The 24287-nt window shown below is 35.5% G+C and overlaps 1 protein-coding gene across 4 annotated transcripts in view; it reads right to left on the reverse strand.

Annotated features, from left to right (window-relative positions):
* Positions 1-24287, reverse strand: part of SLC44A1 (solute carrier family 44 member 1) — a 176604-nt gene that overhangs the window by 67791 nt on the left and 84526 nt on the right. For all 4 annotated transcript variants that reach the window (XM_073226806.1, XM_017672459.3, XM_017672458.3 and 1 more), the window contains exons 5-12: positions 19204-19297; positions 12096-12265; positions 10072-10161; positions 5790-5929; positions 4468-4654; positions 3353-3518; positions 2442-2598; positions 1648-1731 (exon numbers count right to left, since the gene is read on the reverse strand). In XM_073226806.1, the coding sequence (XP_073082907.1) occupies positions 1648-1731; positions 2442-2598; positions 3353-3518; positions 4468-4654; positions 5790-5929; positions 10072-10161; positions 12096-12265; positions 19204-19297 (1088 nt within the window). The remainder of the gene's footprint in view (positions 1-1647; positions 1732-2441; positions 2599-3352; positions 3519-4467; positions 4655-5789; positions 5930-10071; positions 10162-12095; positions 12266-19203; positions 19298-24287) is intronic.

Genomic DNA, 24287 nt, shown 5'->3' on the forward strand with positions numbered 1-24287 from the left:
TAACTCGCTGACAAATGCTTAGCTTGGGATGGGTTGAAAACTCCGGACTTTTTCACCTGGTTACTGAGCATCTTGACATCATGTGATTTGTTTCTTCCTTTGGTATAACTGCACATCTCCTTTCTGAGACTCTTTCTTACAGTTTTATATCACCCTCGTAGTCTTTTTAAACCCAAATATTCACTGATTAACTAATAATTCATTCAGAAAACATTTAAAGACCACCTATTGTGTATCAGGTACTGGGATAATTTCTGGAGAGACAAAAACAAGGTAAGATTCCTGTTTTTAAGGAACTAAAAGTCTAAATATGGAAAGAAAGAGGTAAACAGCTTCCACATAGTGTTCTCAGTATTTTCACAGAGGTATGAACTGGTCATGTGAAAGGTCAGTGGAGGGCCTGGGATAATAAGCAAGGCTCTTTGAGGTGATACTTAGGCAAAATCATTAAGGATTAGGATCAGTAAGTGTTGGAAGGAAGTCATTCCAGGCACACTTGGGAGACTGTAAGAGCAGAAGGTGCCTGTGGGGAGGTGCAAAGATAGAGAGCTGGGTTTAGCATATCTCTCTGAAGATAAGCTTTTGGTGATGGGTAGAAATGTAATGGTGAGTATCTTCAGTGCATCCATCAAGTTTTTGATAAGGATGACTCAGTCCCAAACCAAATTTTAAAGAACATAAGTTTTCAGATTGTTATGCTGTTGCTATTTTAATAATGACCTTTCAAACACTTTACATCCATAGACTATTATGACCTACAAGAATGTATTTTGCCAATGAAATGTCACACCAACTTTTTCATATTAACCATAGAACTGCAAAAAAGTAAACTCCAGGCATGCTCAACATCATGGCCACAGGACTATCAACCGATGACTATCTGTGAATGAATGGAAAGTACAACACTACCATTCAATCACTTAGAGTCAAATGGTGAGAAAGTCAGTTTTTATCTTTGGTCTATTAGATGAGGGCTTCAGTACATTAGAATTAATTTTCAGAGAATGGAGAGAAGTAGTTATTAAAGGAAAAAAAAAAGAAGAAAAGATGCTCACAGAGAGTGCTACATGCTCAGACACAGAAAGACAGAGGACCAACCTGATCCCCTAAGAAATGTCCCATCAGTATCAATTCCTCCATTTGACCTTAGAAATAGCACTTCATTTAATATTCACCACACCATTATCACAGTCTTTAGCATTTGCACCAAAAAAAAAAAGTATCTGCATAGAAAGCACACTGGCTTTGAACAACTGTAGATGGTTACAAAAAAGAGTATCATAATGGTTTTTCACTAAATTAAAGCTTTCAAACATTTAAGAGAAAGAACTATGGCTAAAATAAGGAGATTTTCTGGGAAAATCAAAGATGAAAGGATGTGAATTAAGGGGTAAGAGATAAATGCCTTTCCTGAAAGATGAACCCTAATGATACTTTATCCATGTATTGTAATTAATTAAAAATGCCTTGATAAGAATATATGTTACTTTAAAAAAATGAAAATATGATTGAAATAGATATATAAGATCAAGACACAATGTACACCACCATGAAAAAACATAACATCTTTCAATTAAGCTCTTGGAAGATGAAACAATGAATATAACTTTGAAAATGAATGTTAGATTTATTTTGAAAATATTTTACCTGATTTAAATAATTTAGGCACTTTTCAAGACACCAAAGGCAACAAATGCAAGATTTCAGCACACATCGAGCACAAGCATTTTCCTGGAAAGGATGAAAAATGGAAATAATTTAAAAAATCAAAGAACCAAACCACCATATAGAATGTTAGAAAAATAAACATTAAAAAAATCACAACCTATGCTTCAAAGTTTCAAATGTTCCTGTTCTTTTCCCTTAAATTGCAATGGCTGAATTATTTTTAATCAGTTCAAGTCAACATTTAATTAGTACTTATTACATATAAAGTATAGGAAGGCATATGACCAGCAAGGAACTTATAATTTAGTAGGAGAGGGAAATAAAAAAAGCTAACCCTAAAAAGGTGAGAATCAGAATATGATACAGATATGAGTGCTATGAGAGTGGAGAACAGAGAACCAACATCATTTGGAAGATAGGAGGAATCAGGGAAGGTTTCTAGGAAAAGGTGGCATTTGAGTTAAGGTGTGTTGAAATGTATGTTATTTCCACAGTCAAGGATAGAGAAGAGGTTCTGCAGAGGAAGGTGTGTGAGTCAACACAGAGGAAGAGAAACACAGGACACTTTGGGAAACCAGTGATTAGAAGGATTTTGCCATGGCATATGGGGTCCAAGAGTGGGAAAGAAGAGGGAAGGACTGGACTCTCCTTTGCAAGGACTTTGAAGAAAACATTTACAACTTTGGACTTAACATCGTTGGGAGCTTTACCATATGCAGACCTGAGGTCTGGAACGTGCCCACAGAAAACCCAGAAAAGTATTTTCTCCTTACCTTTCCTTTGAGCTGACTGTGAATGTACATAAGGATCATTCGTGGAATTTTGACTAAAGTAATAATGAAAGACCCTTTTGCCACAGTACCGAGGTGATAACGAATAAGGCGATTCACCGATGCCAAAATAGGTGTAAATGGCAAATTCCTTTTATCCCTATTTTAAAAATGACCAAGAAGACAATTAAAACATAGCCTAGATCAGGAGGGAAACACAGGAATGGTTTAGAGTTCAGTACAGTGAAAAATTAGTTCATTTTTCTTATTCTAGCTTCATGACAAAATGGCAAAGTAATATATAACTAATACAACTGCTACAGATGTACTATATAAAATTAATGTTTCATTTCTCCATAGTAGTTTCATGGAGTTCTTATGATCTAACATTTTAAGTTAAATTAAACTGTGCTTTGAAGGTTCTACTAGTAAATACTTAGGGCATTAATTTAATTCCAGAAAATGGAACTTAAAAAGATATTCAGTCTAGCCTGGCACCTCATTAAAATAGAAACCTGTAAGGCCTACAGCTTATATTCAGCTCTGAAGTTAGGAAAGGGAGTCACAACACTTATTCTGATAGAAACAAATTAAACAGGCTTGTTGTCTTCAATAGGCTTTTATATAAAGCAAAGGTACATTGTAAGACACTACTCCAAGATTTACTCATCTGCTAAATATGATTTAAGTTATATCATGACTTGCTGTTCTGATTAAGTTTTTGAGAAAGTTATAGGAAAGTATAAAGTAGCAACCTCCTATTTTCCTATCTCCCAGAATCATCAATAATAACATTGTCATATTCACTTCCAATTACTTTTTAAAGAAACGAAAACTCTTACCAGCCTGTCCCATTTCCTTCAGACATAATCATTTAGATGATCTTAAGTTTTGTAACAAGTATGAATTCTCACCTAGTAAAATAGTATGTTACCACGGCTCCAGCCACTGTCATCTGCTGACATGCCAGAATAAATTCACTGATCCAAATCAGGCCCACCACATGGTACCACCCCATGTACTGCAGAGGCCCAGAAACTCTGAACTCCACAAAGCCTTGGTCATTCTGAACAGCGCTGCCTAGGAAAATATCAAGGAAGGGAAGAAGAAGCACATAGAGTATAAAGCAAAAAATACGGCTATTTAAATGTAAGAGATGAATTACCAACAGTAGGTCCCTACCCCCTCCACCATATACCCCCACACTTTATGATCACAGTGCTATTTCATTCATCACTTGTAAGGTTGTGAAACCAAACATTATATAATTAAGCATTTTGTTTTCCTCAAAGGCATAATATATAGCTTTTAAAAGTTGTTCTGTTTGAATATAGTTCTTACCACGTTGCCAGTTATTTAGTTCAGGCATGAATTTTCAGACATTTCACCTTTTTTTTTTTATTCAGAGCAATTAATTGTCCAATAATTACAGATCTAAATTATTAGCAAAGTATAGAAGCTAATATTAGATCCAACTGGTAGATGTGTGCTGAATGGCCAGAGAAGTTACATACAAGTTTACTCTCCTTCACTCCTCACAGTTTACTCCATTCAGGCATCACCTTTAATATTAAGCAACAAGCAAGTCTGAGAGTCTAACTATAAACTGCATCATCACTAGGAGCTCTACCCAGATTCAAGTCACTTCCAGACTAGAAATCACTAAGGAAGCAAGTGGATTTTTGGCAGTAACTGGGGTTGAGGCAACTCCAGAGTGGTTCTGCATTCATTAGCTCATCTTAGAATGGATCCAAATGTCTGAGTTAGTACAGAAGTTCACCTCAAATCTACAGTGATCTCAACACTAGCATGCAATTTCAGGACTTACCTGGTTTAGACTTACTTTTCTAGGATGATCTAAAAGTCCTAAGTAGGGAATGTGTTATTGAAGAGCCATAACTACTGCTAGTTCTGATGGCTATTAGACCTTAGTCAATAGACATCTTAAAAATTATATCTTGCTGATGGCTTAAAATATGTTAGTGCAAATCAGATTCACCACTAATAAGGAAGCGACATGTCTTCTTACCAGTAGTACCAAGAAAAAGGAGTGTCATGACCCAGTATGCCCAAAAAAGGACAAGAGCGAAGAAAGTCCAGAAGGGTTGGAAGACTAGCAGAGGCAAGTGAATGAAGACCTTGCCAGCCACATGGAACAAGGCAATGGTGAGAGCAACACGTTTGCGCATAACCAACATTATCAGGAACAAGATAACCTGTATGGAGAGGATGGGAGGAGAGGTCACAGTTACTGTTAAAAGCAGTGAAAAAACTGAACAATGGTGGACAATTTTAACATAACTCTGCATTCCAAAATGGGAAGTGTTCCCTGAAATACCAGTAATACTTACCAATCTGTATTGCTTTTGTGGCACATCATTTTCATTTATATACTGAAAATGTCCTTTAAAGCTAAACATAAAATGACTTCTTGATTAATTAATAAATCCTCTAATTCATCTACCTTTCCTTACTTGACTTACTATGAATCAAATCATGTTGTCAGTCATAATGAGCCTTTTGATTTATTTGAATGGATATATGCTTGTCCTTCTGAAAATAGGGAAGAAGACCATACGCTATGACTACAAAAACACAGGAGGTATTTCTATTTCATCTTCCTTATTGGACCAAGAGCTCCTTCAGAGCAGGGTCCATGTCAGTCACCCTTTGTCCCCCTTCACCCATCCTGGCAACTGGCACAGAGAACTTCCTTCAAGATGATTAATAAATATTTATATTATAACAAATATCTTTTGGCACCAGTGGCTTTATGGTGGCTTTACATTTTGTTTCTAATGCTCAATAAAAAGCTTGAGATTGGTCCAAGAAGCAGACTGAGATTTTTTCCCCCTTTTTCAGAGAGAAGAAGGAGATGAACCACAGATACAAGTACTGATTATTTAACCACATGTTAATTAGTAAAGCTCACCTATATTTTTGAAATAATGTTAAAAGAAAAGCTTAAAAGGGAAAAATGGGAAAAAAATAAGTGCACAAATAAATGGAACAATATGAGGTGGTGTATTTCTTAACATACTTTCCACAGTAAAGGGAACTTTTAAAAAGTAATTACATTATCCTATGATAGCAAGAAACACGCTCTTCCTAGCAAATGATAATGTAAATATTTTAGGTGAAATCCTCTCTCAAAAAGTTGTTCTATTTGAATACTGCATCAGATTAGGGAGGCCTTGGGAAGACATTTTCCTGCCACATTCTGTGGGACAGATTTTATCTAAAGGAAATCAGGGTTAGGCATACAATAGCTACAGGTGAGTTTCTGCTTCAATAATGAGCTCCTATAAATAAAAATGTAAACCTAAAAGATAGACCTAGGCCTATACTCACTGTGAACACTGTAGCTGAGATGGCATAGATGAGGAGGGCCCGAAGATTGTCTTCAGCTATCTGAAGCTGTTCTGGAATAACTGTTTCTTTGGGAGACCTTCTTTGCTTTGCATACAGCCACCACAGTACACCTGTTCCCCCTGGGGACAAAAACAATTGTTTTTGCAATAATTAGCACAGGAAAATGTGTAATATAAATCCTTAATCCCCTGGATGCTTCTTATACCTCATTGTGGAACTAGCGCAGCAGCAATCTGTTGGGCTGGGAGGTGTGTGGCTATAACTTTGGCCAGCAGAAAGGAAGCTCTAATTCCTCCAGAGTCATCTTCCACAATAGGCACTTACAAGTCTTTCAGTGTGGCAAATAAACTTATTGAGGAACTGGTCACAAGAGAACCCTAGCCTCTGTTTAAGTTGGGGAGCCTCTAAGAGGCAAATAAAGGTAACAGGAATCAGCAATGAAGATGAGAAAGGGCAAAGACCTATGTTGTACTCATCACAGTAACCTAAGTGCCTACTGCTGACAGTCATGCAGTTTATAAAATATTTGTACAATGAATAAATGAAGATCAAAAGAGTAGTTCCCACCAAAGGCAGGAATAAAGATAGGAAATCTCTGATGGAATGACAGCAGTGGGTGCTGGGGATGAGAGCTTTATCTCCATCACTACTTCAGAGATCCTGAGAACTAGACTGAAGAGGGAGGCAAACCTGCTCCATATCAGAGCACTGCATCACACACCTTCATTCAGTCCATTCAGCAAACATGCTGAGTGTCCGTAGTATCTACTGTTCTAGGTGCTCAGGACAGACCAAAAGCCAAGTCCCTACCCTCACCTCTTATGGAGCTCATACAGGAATAGGGAAGCAAAAAAATAAGGCAACAAGTAAGAACACAGTATATTAAGTCTAAGAAAGAAGTATCCCGGTAAGAGGGATGCAAAGTGCTGGGGCTAGGAAAGCATCACAATTTCTATAAGGTGGGTAAGCAAGGCCTCACTGGTGAGATGATATATGAGCAAAAGAACCAAAGACAAGGAGAAAGTAACTGATGAAATTATAAAGGAAGAATATTCCAGGGAAGAGGTAACAGCAAGTTCTAAGATGCTGAAATGAGGCCATGCCTGGCAGGGTATAAAGGAGGAGGCCATTGTGGTTACTGCAATGAGTAAGGGGAAAAATAGCAAGAGATGTGGGCTTCAGGGAGCTGGGGACCAGATCACACTGTAAGGCCTTATAGGCCATCATAAGGATGGGGCCAGTTCAGAGTAGAAATGTGTATATATAAGTGGACAAGATAAATGCCTGGGAGATAAGAACCTGGGCTGAGGTCTAGGCAAGCCAACGTGATCTCTACCTGCTCTCAAATAGAGCGAATGGTGTCAAAGGGAAATTCCAACACTACCTGTTGGCAGATACTGAACATAAATTTTTCTTCTATTAAGTATGAGTAAATAAACCAAAACAACCTGGAGCCTATAAAAATATTTCAGAAAAAGAGAAAAACTTCCATTTTAAAATCTTGAAGGTACAAGACAGTTGTTTGGAAAACTGTTTAATATCCTCAAAAATATGGAATAAAACAAGTTCTCTATAAACAGGAATAAAAAGTTATGAGAGAAAGGCTGAAGTTCAAGGAAAACAGAATGAGATAATAATGATGACATCAAGAAGGACATTGATACTAACAGCCACAGTAGATATAATTTATTAAACCTCTAGATTTGTGCTAGGAACTGCACAGTAGGTACAATCACAATATTATTAAGTGGGTATTATTAGCTCAACTTTACAAATGGTAAAATTGAAATTTAGGAAAGTTAAGTAGTATGCCAAATGTCACTTACCTAGTGAGTGGCAGATTTGGGATTCAAATCTACTTTTATTGTAAAAACTATTCATCTGTTGACTGCATGTTTGTATTCCCCCATAACTCTTGTATTAAAATCCTGATCTCTAATGTGATGGCATTTAGAGATGTGGCCACTGGGAGATGACCAGGTCATAAGAGTGGAGTCCTTATAAATGGGATTAGTGGCCTTATAAGAGAGACCTCAGAGAGCTCCTTCCCCACTTCTGCCACATGAGGACAAAGCAGGAAGGTGGCTGGAAATAAGAAGCCAGTCCTCACCAGGCACTGAATCTGTTGGTGCCTTGATATCAGACTTTCCAGCCTCCAGAACCATGAGAAATAAATGTTTATAAGGCATCCAGTCTATGGTTCTTTGTTACAGAAGTCCACTCTGATTAAGACACCATCTAAATACAGAATCAGATACGAAGGCTACAACCTGAAATGAAAAGAACAATGGCCCGGGAAAGGAAGAACTACAAATAAGATGAATGGAAAGAACCAAACTAGTACAGAACTGACAGTGAGGAAGAGTGAATCAGCAAAATAGAAAATGAACTTGAAGAGTTCTTCCTGAATGTTAAGAACATGACAAAGAATTAAAATGATAATTTAGGAGATACAGCATAAGAAGAAAACCACTGGAACAGAAACAATAGTCGAATAAAGAAATAAAGAAAACTTCAAAGTTGAAAAAGATTCCCCCCACCTCACAAATAACCTTAATTAAGATTCAGAACTGATTAGATATAAGGTTATGGGCAAAGGAACAACATTTATCTAGTTAGCAAGTTCTTTTCTGAAATAAAGTACAGACACAGGGAACATATTGTACCTCAAGAATTTTTTATGCAGCAAATTCAATATTCACATATAAAGCAAAGACAACCTTAGATAATCAAGAGTTGAGAAAATAAATGACCCACAAGTCCTTCATAAATAAGTTATTTAAATTCAGATTCCAGTCAAAACAAAGATGAACTGAAATTAAGAACTCAAGAATAAAGTTTTCTGAAAATAGGACCAGTAGTTCTCACAAAAACTAGGACAGGAGAACTTTAATATAATTATGAAACTTTTTAAGGCAAAGATAAGCAAAATTCGTTAAAAAGATATAGTGTCAAATAATACCTCAATGTTAATAATAATCTGAATACAAGAACTCATATTATTTAATAAGAGGTAAAAAGTAGGAATGGACAGAAGAAAATAAGGTTGAAAAGGGAGAAAAGTTTATGGTAAATTTAAAGGAGACAAGGGAAAAACTCAACATTTATCATTTCCATTCAGCCGTTAATAGAAATCATCTAGGATTCTAGACTGAAGAACATTTTCTGAAAATGTATAGTTACCAACTATAGAAGTGATAATAAAATAATATCACCATCCAATGCAGGGGTGAAAAAAAGCTAAACATAGTTCATATAGGAAAGAGAGAACAAAATAAAAAAGTATATATTTAAGAAAAACATAAAACAGATATCAGTGAGACCACATATATATGAGATAGGATTATTAATGTAATGAGGTCAAATTCCCCTACTAAAACAGTTTCACATTGGGCTGAAACATTTTAACTTACACACACACACACACACACACACACACACAGAAAAGTTCTGGATTTCAAATGTTCACAGTGATGAACTGAGGGGGGAGTCCTAAATATAATTATGAAATTTAAAAAGACAGAAGTAAATTCTCTTTAAAGAGAAGATGTAGCATAGGAAAATAAAACTGTTTTCCTTTTTTATCTATTTATTTCTATATTTCTATTTTGTACCATGGAAGCAGTTAGATACTATGAAGAGGTGTCACATTTATAATTGGGAGGGGAGAGATTTTTTTTATCAGACAATAAACACAGAAATCCTGGAAGGTTTCATTAGAAACAGTAAAACAAAAACAGAAAACAAAATAATGTCATTAGAAAAACAACTAACAAAATGTAAACACATACACAAAATTATCCTGCCAGGGACACTTTTCAATTAGCTAGAACTTAAACACCTTAAAATGGCTGGATCAGGCCGTAAACAAGTGCAAGTTAAAAGGAAAGGGTCCCTTCACTTGCCAGGCAGGGAGCACTGGAAGAATCAAGCAAAAATTAAAGAACAAGAAGTGGAGCCTCAATCAAATGCATTCTTTCCTCTTGGACTCTTTCCCCAAAACTGATACTGACAGAAAAATGTTAGCTTCCTTTAAAAAATATCTCCACATGCTTTTATTCCAAATGCCATTGACCTTGCTATTTTATCTGATACAGTGAACTAACTTTAATGTAATCCGTTTACTAGTCTTTTTACAGCTTACCAATGAATTAAAAAGCCTTACTAAAGAAAAGTTATTTAAAATAAAGTAGTTCTGAACTTAAGGAAAAGCAAACTTTCTCAATTCTAATTACTAAAAACAAAGGAATAAGCAGCTTACCAAGTGAACCCAGTATGACCAGAATGGTTAAGATCCACACAAGCACTCTTGATATATACCTGATTATCACCATCAAAATCATGGATAGAACTGCAGGGAAGATAGAGAACATGCAGAATATTATTTGGAAACATTGGAAAATGCAAAGAGAAACTCTTTCAATTGTTTTCTCATAGGGATGCACTTTGTTGCTACTGATAAGCTCATGATCCCATTTTAGGTAAGAAAGGAAACTGGCAGCTTTTGCACTTTGACTGGGGCACTTCTGCCACTTGAATAGCATCACTTGAAAGCATAGCCTCCTAACTGTGGGTTTATAAACGACAGAAAAGAATACATGCAAATGCACATGGTGACTCAAAAACAGCACAGAACTGTTGTGGACTCACCACGGGAAGACAGCAGAACTCACATACAAACACACGTGCTCACACACAAAGTGTAGAGGATGACATGTCATGTCGGTGACAGAAGAATTATCACACGCAGACAGAGATCAGTTAACCTGGGTGCTACACTTCCTTGAGTTACCTATGCATCTCAGGACCAACTTCTGTGAGGGTCAGTCCACAAGCTAGATGGCATTTTATCTTTTTCTGGTCATTTCTCCTGTAAAACTCTGGTTTGCCCCTTACAATAATACCCTGAAGCCTTCTGAGGCCAAAATTCCTCTGACTTTACTTCTCAACTGGGGTCAGAGGTCTTGATTGAGAAGCTCTTAAAAAAGGAGCAAAGCTTAGTTTGAATTATTTAGCCAGCTCCTCTCCCTATCTCACACTAAATTCCAACATGCTAAAATTTAAAGCAAAAACCTCAAAAAAGTAACTGGGAAGATTTAACCCTTGCACAGGGAAATTCATTTCTGAAATCATAATCTGTTTATTTTTAATTATGTCAAGGCCTGTTTCACGAACAAATGAACAAATATCTTTTCTAATAAAGAGGACCATTCTAACAAAAAATGGAATTCCAATGGTTTAACAACATTATTATCACTATTTTTCAGGTCTGAATTTTTTTTCTTGGTTAAAGTATTCACCTATTTCAGAAACCAAATACTTTATAAAACCAGACTAATAGTTGCTTCTTTGGGCCATTTGCAAAGCCAAAAAAATGGTTGGGATCTATGACTAAGTAACATTATTAAGTTACTCACTTTTGCAATAAGTGTACAGGAACCAAAAACAGATGGGAGCATTTCAAATATCACAGAAATAGCTTTTCATATGGACAGCATTATTTCAAATTGAGTCAAGTACTACCTACGTAAAAGGAAAATACTCTCTAATGACAACATGGAAATACACTAGTCTTCCCAATGGCTATAACTGTTAACAGCATAAATATTCATTTTACTTATATGATGAAATAGTTGTTTGGTTCCTACCACAGTTTAACCTCTCCCCACTAAAAGGGTCTATACATTCTGATATGGCTGCATATAGTTCTGGGATAGTATAGGGAGTTTACATCTTGAAAATAACATTTTTATTGATTATCTTATCTATTTATTGACCATAAAACTCAATGGCTAACAAGTGGAGATCTAATTTTTCCAGCAATACAGTGATATTATGATCTGTAGCAATGACAAAAAAATCACATATTTCTGAAATGATCAGAAATGTCTCTTTGATGGAAATATATAAGAGAACATGTGGCCTATTTTTATAAGCAAATAAGCCTTTTTGGCATCATGACTTAAAAACAAAAGGGTATTGATTCATTAAAGAAGCCTCCTGCTATTAAATTAGAAGTTATTATAGACTTAATAACCAAAGTTTGGGAAAACACCAGTTTTCTCCAATGAGAGAAAAAGAAAGGAAATGAGTCTCAGATATATATATGTATGCATATTTAAAATATGTATATACTTATAACTATGTAATTGGAAACAATTATTTTGGCTATGGGAAGTTAAACATTTTACAAGTATCCCCAGTTATATTCATATTTTGGTGAAAAGACAGAACAGTCTTCTACTGCAGTACTATGCAATAGCTAATAACGAGAAAAACAATTACCTAGTGATAACAAGCAAAGTCCCAATATAATTTCTTTGCTGGTCATTACTCCACTAATCAGCCTGTGTAAGACACTATTGTCACTGACAAAGGTGATCAGGGCCTCTGCAAACTTGGCATAGCAGGAAATGTTCACAGGAGCACAGCGATGGAAGAATGGAATAGGTGCACTGGTGACACAAGAAAAAAAATCAGAAAAAAAATTACTCCTACTTAATATAAATGCCACATCAAACACACAAATGAAAGGTGATTATGACTGCAATACACTCCACCCTCCGCACATCATATGGGAGCTAAGAGCTGTGAACTTAATGCTATGAAGATGACTGTCATGGGGAGTGATGCCAATCTTATCACAAGCCTTATTAAAGAGGGTGGAGTGCATGTTCCAACAGAAGACATTACCCTCCCCTTCTGAAAAGAAGCGCCCGCACACACACACACACACACACACACACACACACACACACACACACGCATACACAAAACCACCAAAAGCAAAAACGAACACTTAAAAAGTCCTCAGCCTACGCATCTGTGAATCAAGGAGCAGATGACAAAACTTACAAACATAGTTCATTGAACTGAAAATGAATTTTTGCCATAAGCTATTTAAAAATAAAAAAACACATGCTTCTGCTTGAAATGTGCCACCGTTAATAGAATGTTTCTTTTATCAGAATAGCATACAGAACCCTAGGTTAAAAAAGGTGTTTGGGGCACAAACTTACTAACTCTCATATAAATTAGACATGCTGAGACATCAACATACGGCATAGTATGGAAACACTTACGATGTGATAGTGGAAGGGAAATAACCAAAAATTTATATTTAACGTGATGACTACATCACTGTATAAAAGATATACACTTAAGAATGAAAATATAAGAAATACAAACAAATGAAAAACCTCTGATTTGTTACAGTCATAGGATTCTGGCTACTTTCTTTTCTTTTTATATGTTCTTATTCTTATGATGAGATTATTTGTGTCAAAAAAGGAGGTAATTATCTCAGGCTTTTATTGATTGCTGCTCTTACTTGGGAAGGAACACAGTTATGTGTGAATGGTAACATTAACCTGGTTTGTTCTAACATGGCTCTTCTACTTTAGCTTCTCAGAACATAGTATACATCCGATCAGTGACGGATTTTACACAAAGCTCTGTGAGTATGTGCTCAGTTGTAATTTGGATTCTAACAGAGCCCCTATGTGTGCATGCACAAACACACACTTATGTGTGTATTACATTAAAACTTAGCCATCACTAACATGAATCCCACATTCTCAGAATTATTTGTTGGACTATCAGTCATAGCTCTAACATAACATTTTTGACCGTAACAATATAAGTGTGTTTTCACCCTTGGTTGGCACTGTATTTTGTTCAAATTAGTGGATAAGATTTGAGGTTAACCACCAAGTTCTAAGGTTTCTAATCTCAGCAAAGCAACTTTGTATGACCTGAAACAAAACACTATTTTTGTGTCCTTCCTCAAAAATAGTAAGAATATTTCTTTTCAAATAAAAATGTAAGTGAAGTATATATTGATTTTCCTTAAATGTCGGTAAATGAGCACCACTGGCAGTGAGAATAAGCAATATCTTCCATGCTGTTAAACTTCATGGAACAAGAAAGTAATATAATTTCAAAGATCTAGCCTTATCTTATGCTTCAGTAAAATGTAGCCCACAATGATGATGTGACAACGTGACATGAATATTCACTAAAAAAAAGAAAAATAGCCTCTTGTGATCTGTGGGCATATCAAAAATGGTGTTGGTAAGAGACCTTGTATTTTGTCAGGAATTGCAGAAAGCCAGAACATCCTGTGTAATGTTGAATTACAGGTGTGCAAGCCATCAATTTTTGACCAAAAGTTGTTTCACTAATGATATTAAAAGATATTAAATTATAGAATACTTTTTAGTGAAATGGATTTAGTTAGAAATATTACAGGAAAGAATAAAAAAGGATTGATTAACTGTATGTTCCTAATCAATGGAAGCTAATTTGGGACAGAAACCTTTAAACTGACAACTCTTTTGTGGCCTACAAATGTTTTTTTCCTGATGCTACCTAGATAATGTCCCTGCCAGGTTAATGTCCCTGACAAAGGACTTCTAACCATATTTTCAACTAAAGCCTGGTTCTCCATCCTTCAAAACTAAAGTCCTCTCTGCTCCACGATTATCTACATTTACATCTGCTATATCTATTACCCTATAATATGAGTTGCAGTCTCCATTTAACTCACTTGCCTCCAACCTTGAATATAAAATATATCCATCTTAAGGATACTGATGCCATTTTCTTGTTTTTAATATCCACCAATTTTCTTGACCCTGCTCTCCGGTTTCCTTTTACCTGTCTTATAGCAGGAGTGAAACAGAATTCTCTCTCCAGAGGTGGCTTCACCTACATCTCCCAGATCCTAATAAGATATTGATGTATTTTTATGCACAAAGAGAAATTATACATCATTTCCAAAGGACAGTGGAGCCTCTGATAAGGGAAAGAAACCTGGACTTGGGTTCAAAATCCCTGGGCAATTTTCCTAACACCACACAGCTGCATGATGCTGTCTCTGTTTCTCAGTTCCTCCATCTGTTAGATGAAAAGTTAGGAGTAAGTCCTCTGTAAGGCTTTTCTGATATTAATATAATAATAATAATAGAGGTTACCCATAAATCTAAATTGATCAAGGCAGCATGCCCAGTGGCTTTAGTATTCTTCTGCTTTTCAGACTTATCATGAGGACAGCTGATTTGAAAAGGGAAGAATTATACTCTTAAAACTCTAATCCTTTATTTTTACTTAAGAGGAAATACTGAGTAATCATATGCTCCAAATTTATCCTTTCACATTATTTTTATACTGTACATATAAGCACTTGGACAATTGGAAAGAGTACTATTACAAGTATTCAAAAAATGGAACAAATTACAGCAGTCCCTTATCTTATAATTACTTACGTCAGTTAAACTTGACAGCTCTAAATCTGAAAGTATAAAATTAGCACTGATTAACTAACTACATTGTCTAGCTGATGGTCAAAATGATCAAAATCTGTCCTAGTGGTAAGTTATATGAGAAATAGAAGGGAAATAAAGAAAATTGGACATGGTGGTTAAATAATAAAATTAAATACTTAGCTTTAAAGCAAAAAGCACTAGTTTCCTTGTTTGTCATTTCTTTTCTGATCTCTTCCCTAAACAAAAACAACTTGACCAGCCATGAGTTTTTAATACTTAAATTATTTTCTTATTAAAAAAAATAAGTAAACACAGCAAATACTGATTATTTAAATAAATGATTGTTTTTGGGAAAAAAATCCAAGTAATTATGGCACTGAATTACTGTGTCTTTTATTTTACCATTTAAATCCCATGTGATATCATGAATTTAAGATGAGATGAGTTAGGTGATTTCATATACCTCTCAGAAAATAATACTTCTGAGAACTAGTATCTGGGATCATTTCTACTTTAGTGTCTAATCTAAATCATACACTTTGTGCTTCCTATTAAGAGGACAACATAAAGAATTCTATTTACAGTAAGTTTTCTTACTATATGAAAGCCCACAGAATACTGAATCTTCAAGAAGTCAATGTAGTTCCATTAGGACTTTATGGTGTATTAGTCAGTGAGAACAAAATGAATTTATAATGAGTCTTTTAAAGATTTTTTAAAACTAGCCACTCACAGGAAGATTGTATCTTACCTTGGCAAACACACTGGCCATTTGCCTTTAAGTCCAGACTACCACAGTTAATGGGCTCCTTCAAAGTCTGATGACAAACAATCCTAATAGCTCTTGCCACACACCTTCATAAGACAGGAGTTTACACCTCACACAACTATTTAAAAGCTTCAGGTTGTAAATAAGCAATTATACATGACTTCTAATTGAAAGTTTTATTTAAGAAATAATAACAATAAAGGGCTCTGGAAATATCTCTATAGCACAGAAAACACAGGAAAAGTCAAGAATCTAGTGGTAATATGCAGTAGTTTCACACATTTCATTTTATTTCTTCTTTCATTCTTTTTTTTTTTAAACTAACTGTGGTATAGGCTTTACAAGATCTTAGATTCAAATTCTGATTTCCAACAACTGGTTGTGTGGCCTTGGGTAACTCCTCTAACCTCTTTTATCTTCTATTTCCTCATCTATAAATTAGGGACAATATCCTTACAGGCATTTGTGAGGGTTAATGAGTTAATACATATGAGAAGCTTAGTATGGTGGCTGGCACACAGTAGATGATTAATCAATGTTAATTTACCTTGAATCCTTCATTTTAAAAAATGAATGGATAACATTTTTTTCTTGGCTATTAATTTCTCATTTCCATATCATGTTATTAATTCTCCAACACTGACTATCCTTTCTGGCATCCAGAAATACCAAAATTAATGTTCGGTGAATGAAATGAATTTTGCATTCTGTTTCTAATACTGCAGTTTCCCCTAGTTATACCTAAACCTTTAAGCATTTTAAGTACATGAGCTGGCTAGTCTCCCTATTTTACTAGATTTAGCATATCAATAGAGAGTTGTGAATTTGGATAAAATATGGACCTTTCTAGGTATTTGCTTTTAAAATTCAAATGCTTTCAGAAATAGTAATCCATTTGGCAATTATGTGGCACCAGTGTTTTAATGCACATTAGTCTATAATTGCATTTCTCTAAAATTGGCACTGCTTTCAGCTGCAGAAGGGGGCTAGGCCCTCAGCAAGGTTGAGAAAAATAATATTCCTTAAGCCACATGCCAAGAACAATAATGGCTGTTTAACACATATTATCTTATTTAATTCTTACAATAATTCCATGTGTGAGGTATTAATCTTTCTAATTTACATGTGAGCAAAGCTGGTTTATAGAAAGGTTAAGAGACTTTTCAGCTTCCAAATAGAAAGTGGTGACACAATTCACCCCCAGGCCTATCTGGACTCAGAGCTCAGTTCTTTCTGATCCACTAGGGTACTCCTAGGAGGACAAGAAGAAAGAAATGAAAGATGCATAGGGGCATGTGCCTGCATCACAGGCTTGCCTAGTGCTAGACTTTTAATGGCTATAGATAAAGTCATAAAATACACAGTTCCCACTTTTTTTTAAAGACAGAGTTTCTTAAGGACTGATACTAATCTCATTCATCTCTAAAGATGTATCTTTACTGTAGTATCTAATACTACATGTGGAACAGGCTAGTGCCCCAAGTTTTTTATTAAAACAAATATATTCTTATTTTCCAATTTTGCTTGCCAAATACTAAAGGATATTATTTATAAGGTCCTAATTTGCCTTCCATCAACTTTCTCTTCTCTTTTACTTTCCAATAGGCTGAATTCAGACAAAGTGACAAGATACTTAGATTGTAAGGTAATTACATAGAAGCATAAGTACCTTAAAGTAAAACATGAGGCTCTTTAAATACAAGTATAAACATAGTATCTGGTCAGTTTTGAGATGGTATAGGTTCATCATTGCATCTTCGATTACTGAGACATTAGTGGATGACTTTCCTAGAAGCCAAATCTGGCCATCTCTAGAACCCAAACCCCTAATACTATGTTTTGTCTTCTAGTGAATGCCCTTAGGATGCCGTATGTGAGATGTGCATGTGCCACCATGCTGGGACACCCAAGCTAACCAGGAACAGGTATTCAGCAGCATGTAGAATTCAGAGGTCAGAAGTGGAAAAGGATCTGTAACACGAGCTGCACTCTACCCCCTCCCCACCCATATTACACAGAAGCAGAGCAACCTCATCCTCACACCAAGGCTTTCTGACTGTCCTTTTATAATATGTTAATGCCTTGAAGGAGTGACTCTATACTCAAAGTATGCATTTAAAACAGGTTTTAGCAGTTGAGTAGATAAGAAGACAGAGCTTTTCTTGTCTTTACACTGACAAATTTATTTCAATGACTATTCAAAGGACCCCCTTTTCTTCACTGTCACAGCCTACCTAATCTCAGTTTTCATGAATGGTATCTCTTTATCTATTGGTCTAAACCCATAATTTGTGCATCTTTCTTACTTAGTATCTTTTAGAATAGTCCCATTACTTTTGAGGCATAGGCTTTAAATTTTAATCTCGACAGCAACTTGACAAGACTAAAGTAGACCTGGAAATCGGTTAAACTGGTATAACCTTTGTCTACTTTTCAACAGAAAATTTCAAATTCAAGTTAATAAAGCACAAGTTGTTCCTATCAGCAACCCAAAGGAAAGTTGACATAGATGAATCTCAAAATTTTAACCAATATACTGAAATACAGTAAGAGTGATTTTGTTTCAGGATTCCTGGAGAAGTTGACTCATGTCATGCATGTTTAGTGATACATGCTATGGTTCTCAAGATGAGAGGTGCTCCAAATCCTCTACACCTAATTCTAAGGATATATGCTACAATGCTTGAGAATTTATTTCCTTTTTAAAAAATCTATTTATAATTTTAAAATTTTGCTTTATTTACAACTACTGTGAGATCCTTCCAAACAAAGAACATTTATTTCATCTTTGTATCCATCATACATAGTAGGTACTTAATAATATATGTTTCTTGAATAAGACTTTGGATAAGATATGGCAAACAGCCTATTACAGAAAATAGAGCCTGAAAGCCTAAGGGATAGAGCCTGAAATGAACTATGAAGAATAATCACTGGCATGTTTTTTAAACTTACAAAGTAAATTGAAAAATAATCCCAGTAAGTATTATTAGGATCAACTTCAAAGAATCTTTGGAGACTAGGGGATTTGGCTTCTAATTCTGTTGTATGTTTTATAATGATTGAGCAGTTTTGTATACTTAAAAATCACAGCATTGAAAAAAAAGTGATCCACCCTCCCACCCAAACAGAAAATATCTGAGAATGAAAAAAATTCTTTCCTCTATGTGCCTTTTTTAAAGAAAAGATGTGAAATACATGTTTTCATTTCTGTTACTATTTTTAAATTTCTGTTGTAAAAGTACTGGACCTGGGCAATAAGTATCATCAATGACTCTTTTCTCAGAATAACATGTACAGTTTACAATCTACCTACAAAAACAAAAGTCACAAGTTAACAAAATACAATAAAATTTACCTCGCTGGAACTGGTAGTTTAGGGCAAAGAACAGAAGCTTTTGAAGATGTAGTATATTCAGAAGGCTTTAGGTTGTAGCTACATAGTGCTGAACCTGTTGAAAGAAAAGCTATGTATTAGCTAGCAGAACAGTCTGAATAAATTCTTATCAATTCGCTTTAATTTTATTTTATGTTAATATTAAGTCAACATTTAGAACTTTCAAACATCATAGGATTAGTAAGAATTTTATTTGGTCTATAATATCAGTCTCAGTCATTTAAAACTGATTCTTCTCCAGTAATTTATGTACAAATTTTAATTAATAATATTAGGGGTGATGACAATAAGTCCTAGAACTACATTTCTTGAGTGTCTGCCGTAATGTCAGACCCTATACCAGATGACATACATACTCATATACAGATATATAAGTTTTAAATAGTCAAATGTTAATTGTAACTGACTAAACTGCATCCAGGATGTCTCTCAATTACTGAACAAAGGAAACAAAATTCTTCTATTAAAGAAACCAAGAGTTTTTGCCAGCTCAGCACTTCTGAGGGTTAAGCCAAGAGCACCCCATTTCTAAGGATGGCCTTGTTCCCCAAGTAAGTTTCTCACCCTAAGAGGAGGGTTGGGGATGGGTAAGGAACCTGTCCCCTCCTCCCATTATGCTGGGAAGTCTTAGAAAGTCACTGGTGGATAAGCCTCTCCTCTCACCACATATGTACATATTAATTATATCATTTACTACAACTCTGTTAGGCAGGCAGTATTAAGTCCACTTTCTAGAAGAGCAAACAAGAGGCTAAGAGGATAAATAACTAGCCCAAGATGACATAGCTACTGAGCAGCAGAGCTGGGATTAAACCCTATATTTCACACTACAAAACATCCTTAACCACACATACCATCTTTCTTTCTCCTATACTTTCTAGTACTAAGTATTTAATATTATAGCATATAGCACAATGCATTCAGATAATACATGACTTTTTTCTTATTTAAAAGGCAGGAAACACTAACTATAAATAAATAGAACAAATTGATAAAAGGATTCCCCATTTTCATACAGTTTAAAACAGCTTAAATCCAATCCTAAATTGGTCATGCAAACCATCTGTTTCTCTGCCTATATGACTAATATATATCTTGATAATATATAAAATTCAGATGCATATGGTCCACCAAATCCTTAAGAAGTATTATCTTACTTACCTGCTAATTTTGTAATATAGCAACTACAATAATGTAAAGTTCATCATACAATAGATATTGTTAACTGAGAAGATCTAGGTGATAGTTCTAATTCTGCTGAGGACCTACTGCGCTCTTTCATATAAACTGTTTATATTAATAATTTGGGTTCTTACCAGATTATAGATTTGGTCAAACACTTTAATATTAAGTATAGATAGAATAGCTTTGTATTTATATTTTAGCAATAATGGACTTTTACACTGTAACATCATGGAAAAAAATGTGAAGTAAAAATTGCAGATTTTAACACTGAACTAATGGAAACATCAAGTGAGGATATGAGAAGCAACCATAAGGGAATATAGAAAAACAGCTCATTAGGACAACAAAATTGGGACTTTATTTCATTTATACCTTGTCCTATCAGTCAAAAGAATTTTTAGAAAGCCACAAACCAACATTTAATTCAATAATGCTGTCCCCAAACCGGCAACCAACTTGCCAAGTGTTTAAATATGTGGGCTGTAATGGCAATATTTACATAAATAACATGTAGCATCTATTTTATATAAAGATAACTCAAATAATTTGACAATGTAGAATACTTTTAAAAAGACTTGAAAGTTACATGACACTGTGCTTAAGTTTTTCCACCTTAAGATAGACACCGTAGGAAACTAGATTTTTTGAAATTGTTTTTGATCATTGTTTCCCATTTTAATGACTTATTTTTAAGTGAAGCATGAATACTAAATATCTAACTCTTCTAAAACTAGTTTTCCATGTTCGAAGATAATGCTACTGAATTCTACTTTTGGTAATTTTAGAGAAAACATGATAGCAATGGCAAGCAAACATTTCAATTAATCCTGAAATAGCTGGAGTCCATTTATAGAACTGCTCATGAAAAAATAGCAACCGTGCCAATAACTGCAGACCACCAAATGTGATCATGAACTTCCTGATCTGAATTGTCAACTTTTCAGAGTCCAAGATGGAATCGATTTGCACTTTGCACAATATAAAAAAGTCATTTGTGTCTGTGCCATCAGTCACACTGCTCCATCTGAATTCACTAACATAATCTCCACCCCCACCTTTTCTTCATTTAAGAAAGGAGGTCAGCAGGTATAACAGAGTTCAATTTCATAAATACTTTCCCAGGATAATGCTCAATGAAAGGATAATAGACTTATCTCTGATGGTATTCTGGGACATAGGCCAGTACTAAATAGATCCTGCACTAAATAGATTAAAGGAAAAGATCTTTACAATGTATTAGTAGTAAGTCTCAGAAGAAACCTTACACTGCTTCCTGCTCAAAAGGCTGATGAACAAAGAAGCCTCAACGAAGAACATTAAAGCAACCTAGTAAAGGCAAACATTTTACAATTGTTTTTCTTCTCATGTTTATTAGCTAACGCATTTTCAGTGAGCATTTTTAAGGTAGTATCTAATTTTTTTTCTAGAATGGAAGTATACACAACACTTAGTGCAAGAGGCTTAGTCATAAACTGTAAGAACATTTTTCTTCTAATGGAAAAAGTAGGGAAAAACCATACTTGAATTATAAAGTCTAAAACAAAAAACAAAAGCTTACCTAAACCACACTAGAGGCAATCCATGCACCTCAGCCAATGTTATTCAAAGGCCATCAAAATGAGGGATCTTAGGAACCTAACTTGGGTATATAAACATTTATCTTGGTAAATGGTTGCTATAGCCTCAGAATGTTTAACTACTACAGTTTTTCAAATGCCTTATATTATTCAATTATTTATTCTTCAGCTCAATATCACTTGTTACGTCACAACTCTCCTAAGAGGTATGTTTCCATCACCATGCTGTAAACGTGACAGATGAAAAAATAATACTTCTAAGGCCTTATAAGTGTTAGGTAGAAAGACAGAAATGAGCAGGATGGAAAGGAGAAAGGGCCCCCTAAATATGACTCAGGGAGTTGATCAAATAGAACCAGAAAGCCAGAAATGACTCAAAGAGTTAATCAGATAAAGCCACAGGGTCCAAGAGCGACTCAGGAAATGTCCAGGGTCCCCCCAGATAAGAAATATCAGAGGCACAGGCACAGCACAGCCCCTGTCCTCATTTCACCAATCAGAACAAGCCTAGAGAGCTGACAGTTGTCAATCAAGGATCTCTCTGCCCTGCCAAAAACCACATAAAAGAAGCCTCAAAATGAGCATCAGGGCCTGCCTGTCTTATCTTAGGCAGGCCCGCTCTATTACTCTATGCAGAGTGTATTAAAACTTACTTTGCTTTCTTGACTTTGGTCTCTTGTCTCACTATCACTGACTTCCCTGTGACACCGAGCAGTCCTTTCCTTCCTAACATAAGCAATCACTGGCAAATTTAGAAATAGAACTTTTTACTCCCAGAATTCTTTACACATGCTTCTCCTGTATCATTCCTAATAATAATAAAGAATTATCCATCAGCTACTATTGGCATATACCAGGCACACAATAATTCAATACCAGGCAGACAAGTATTCAATAAGCTCCTGGGCAAAAAACATATGTGCCAGATGCCTCAAAAATAGCATGTTTGAAAAAAAAAAAAGACATTTCCATCATCCATCCACTCTCCAAATATGTTCTGCCTCCTCCTGTGTATTTTCTATCCTGGTAAATGTCTCCATCAACCATGAAATCCCCAAGATGAAATGTGGAAGTCATCCTATATCTTCTTTATCTACTGTCTTCCCATACCATTCAAGACTTTCAAGATAACAAGTCCTGACAATCTGATCTTTCTATATTATCTCAGACCTTCATAATCTCTTATTGGATCACTTAAAACTACTCTTCCAAAGGGTTTCTCATCTATATCCTGCACACAACCTTCAGAATGGTCTTTGTAAATTAGGCATTAGTTGTATTACACCCTGCCCTCAGGTAAATTTCAATCTCCTTGCCTGCAAGGCCCTCCTAAAGCAGGTCTATATCTAAAACTCTAGCCTCATCTTGACATAAAAAACTACTTACAAATTCTTGCTGTTTAACACATTTCCAGTCTTTTTCACAAGCTGTTCCCTCTGCTTGGGTTGTCCTTTCCCAACATCTGAGAGAGCATTCGAGTTTGCACAGTATTTCTATCAACCATTCAAGCTTCACCTCCTCTGTTAAGCCTTCTCTGACGCACCCAAACAAGCAACTTACTGCTTAGCTCTATTAAAAACCTTAGCATATTGTTTTGTAATTTTTTAGTTTACATATCATCTCTATTTTTAGAATGGGAGCTCCTTGAGAACTGGGACCTTATGCCTTAAAATATCTGGAACTTCTATCTCCTGGCACATGGACAGCACTCAAACGCCATCTGTTGAATAAAAGACAGCCTGATTGGAAAAAAAACATTAAACACCCTATTTTTAATCTCTTACATTTTGGTGTTATATGTTATATATAATGGTTATATGCTTTTCATCATTCACTATGAAGTATACTATGTAAAACAGGACTTCTCAACCTCGGTTTTATGACATTTTGGGCTGGGCAATTCTGGGTTACAGGGGGCTGCCCTGTGCATTACAGGGTATTTAGCAGCACCCCTGGTCTCTATCCACTAGACACCAGCAGCTTCCCCTAACCCCTCAGCCAGTTGTGAGAACCAGAAATGTCTCCTGACTCTGCTAAATATGTGTGTGTGTGTGTGTGTGTGTGTGTGTGTGTGTGTGTGTGTGTGTGTGTGTGTGAGACTCTGCTAAATGTGTGTGTGTGTGCGCGCGCGCGCGTGTGCATGTTTGCGCGTGCGCGCGCACACGCAGAGCAGGGGTTGGAGGGCAGATTGGGGGCAGTCTCAATGGCTGATCTAAAACACCAAATTATTTGACACAGATACAGAACAAATAGTTGGTAAAATGGAGGCTAATTCTTCTTGCT

This window comes from Manis javanica, chromosome 2, assembly GCF_040802235.1.
Source record: "Manis javanica isolate MJ-LG chromosome 2, MJ_LKY, whole genome shotgun sequence".
Taxonomy (NCBI): domain Eukaryota; kingdom Metazoa; phylum Chordata; class Mammalia; order Pholidota; family Manidae; genus Manis; species Manis javanica.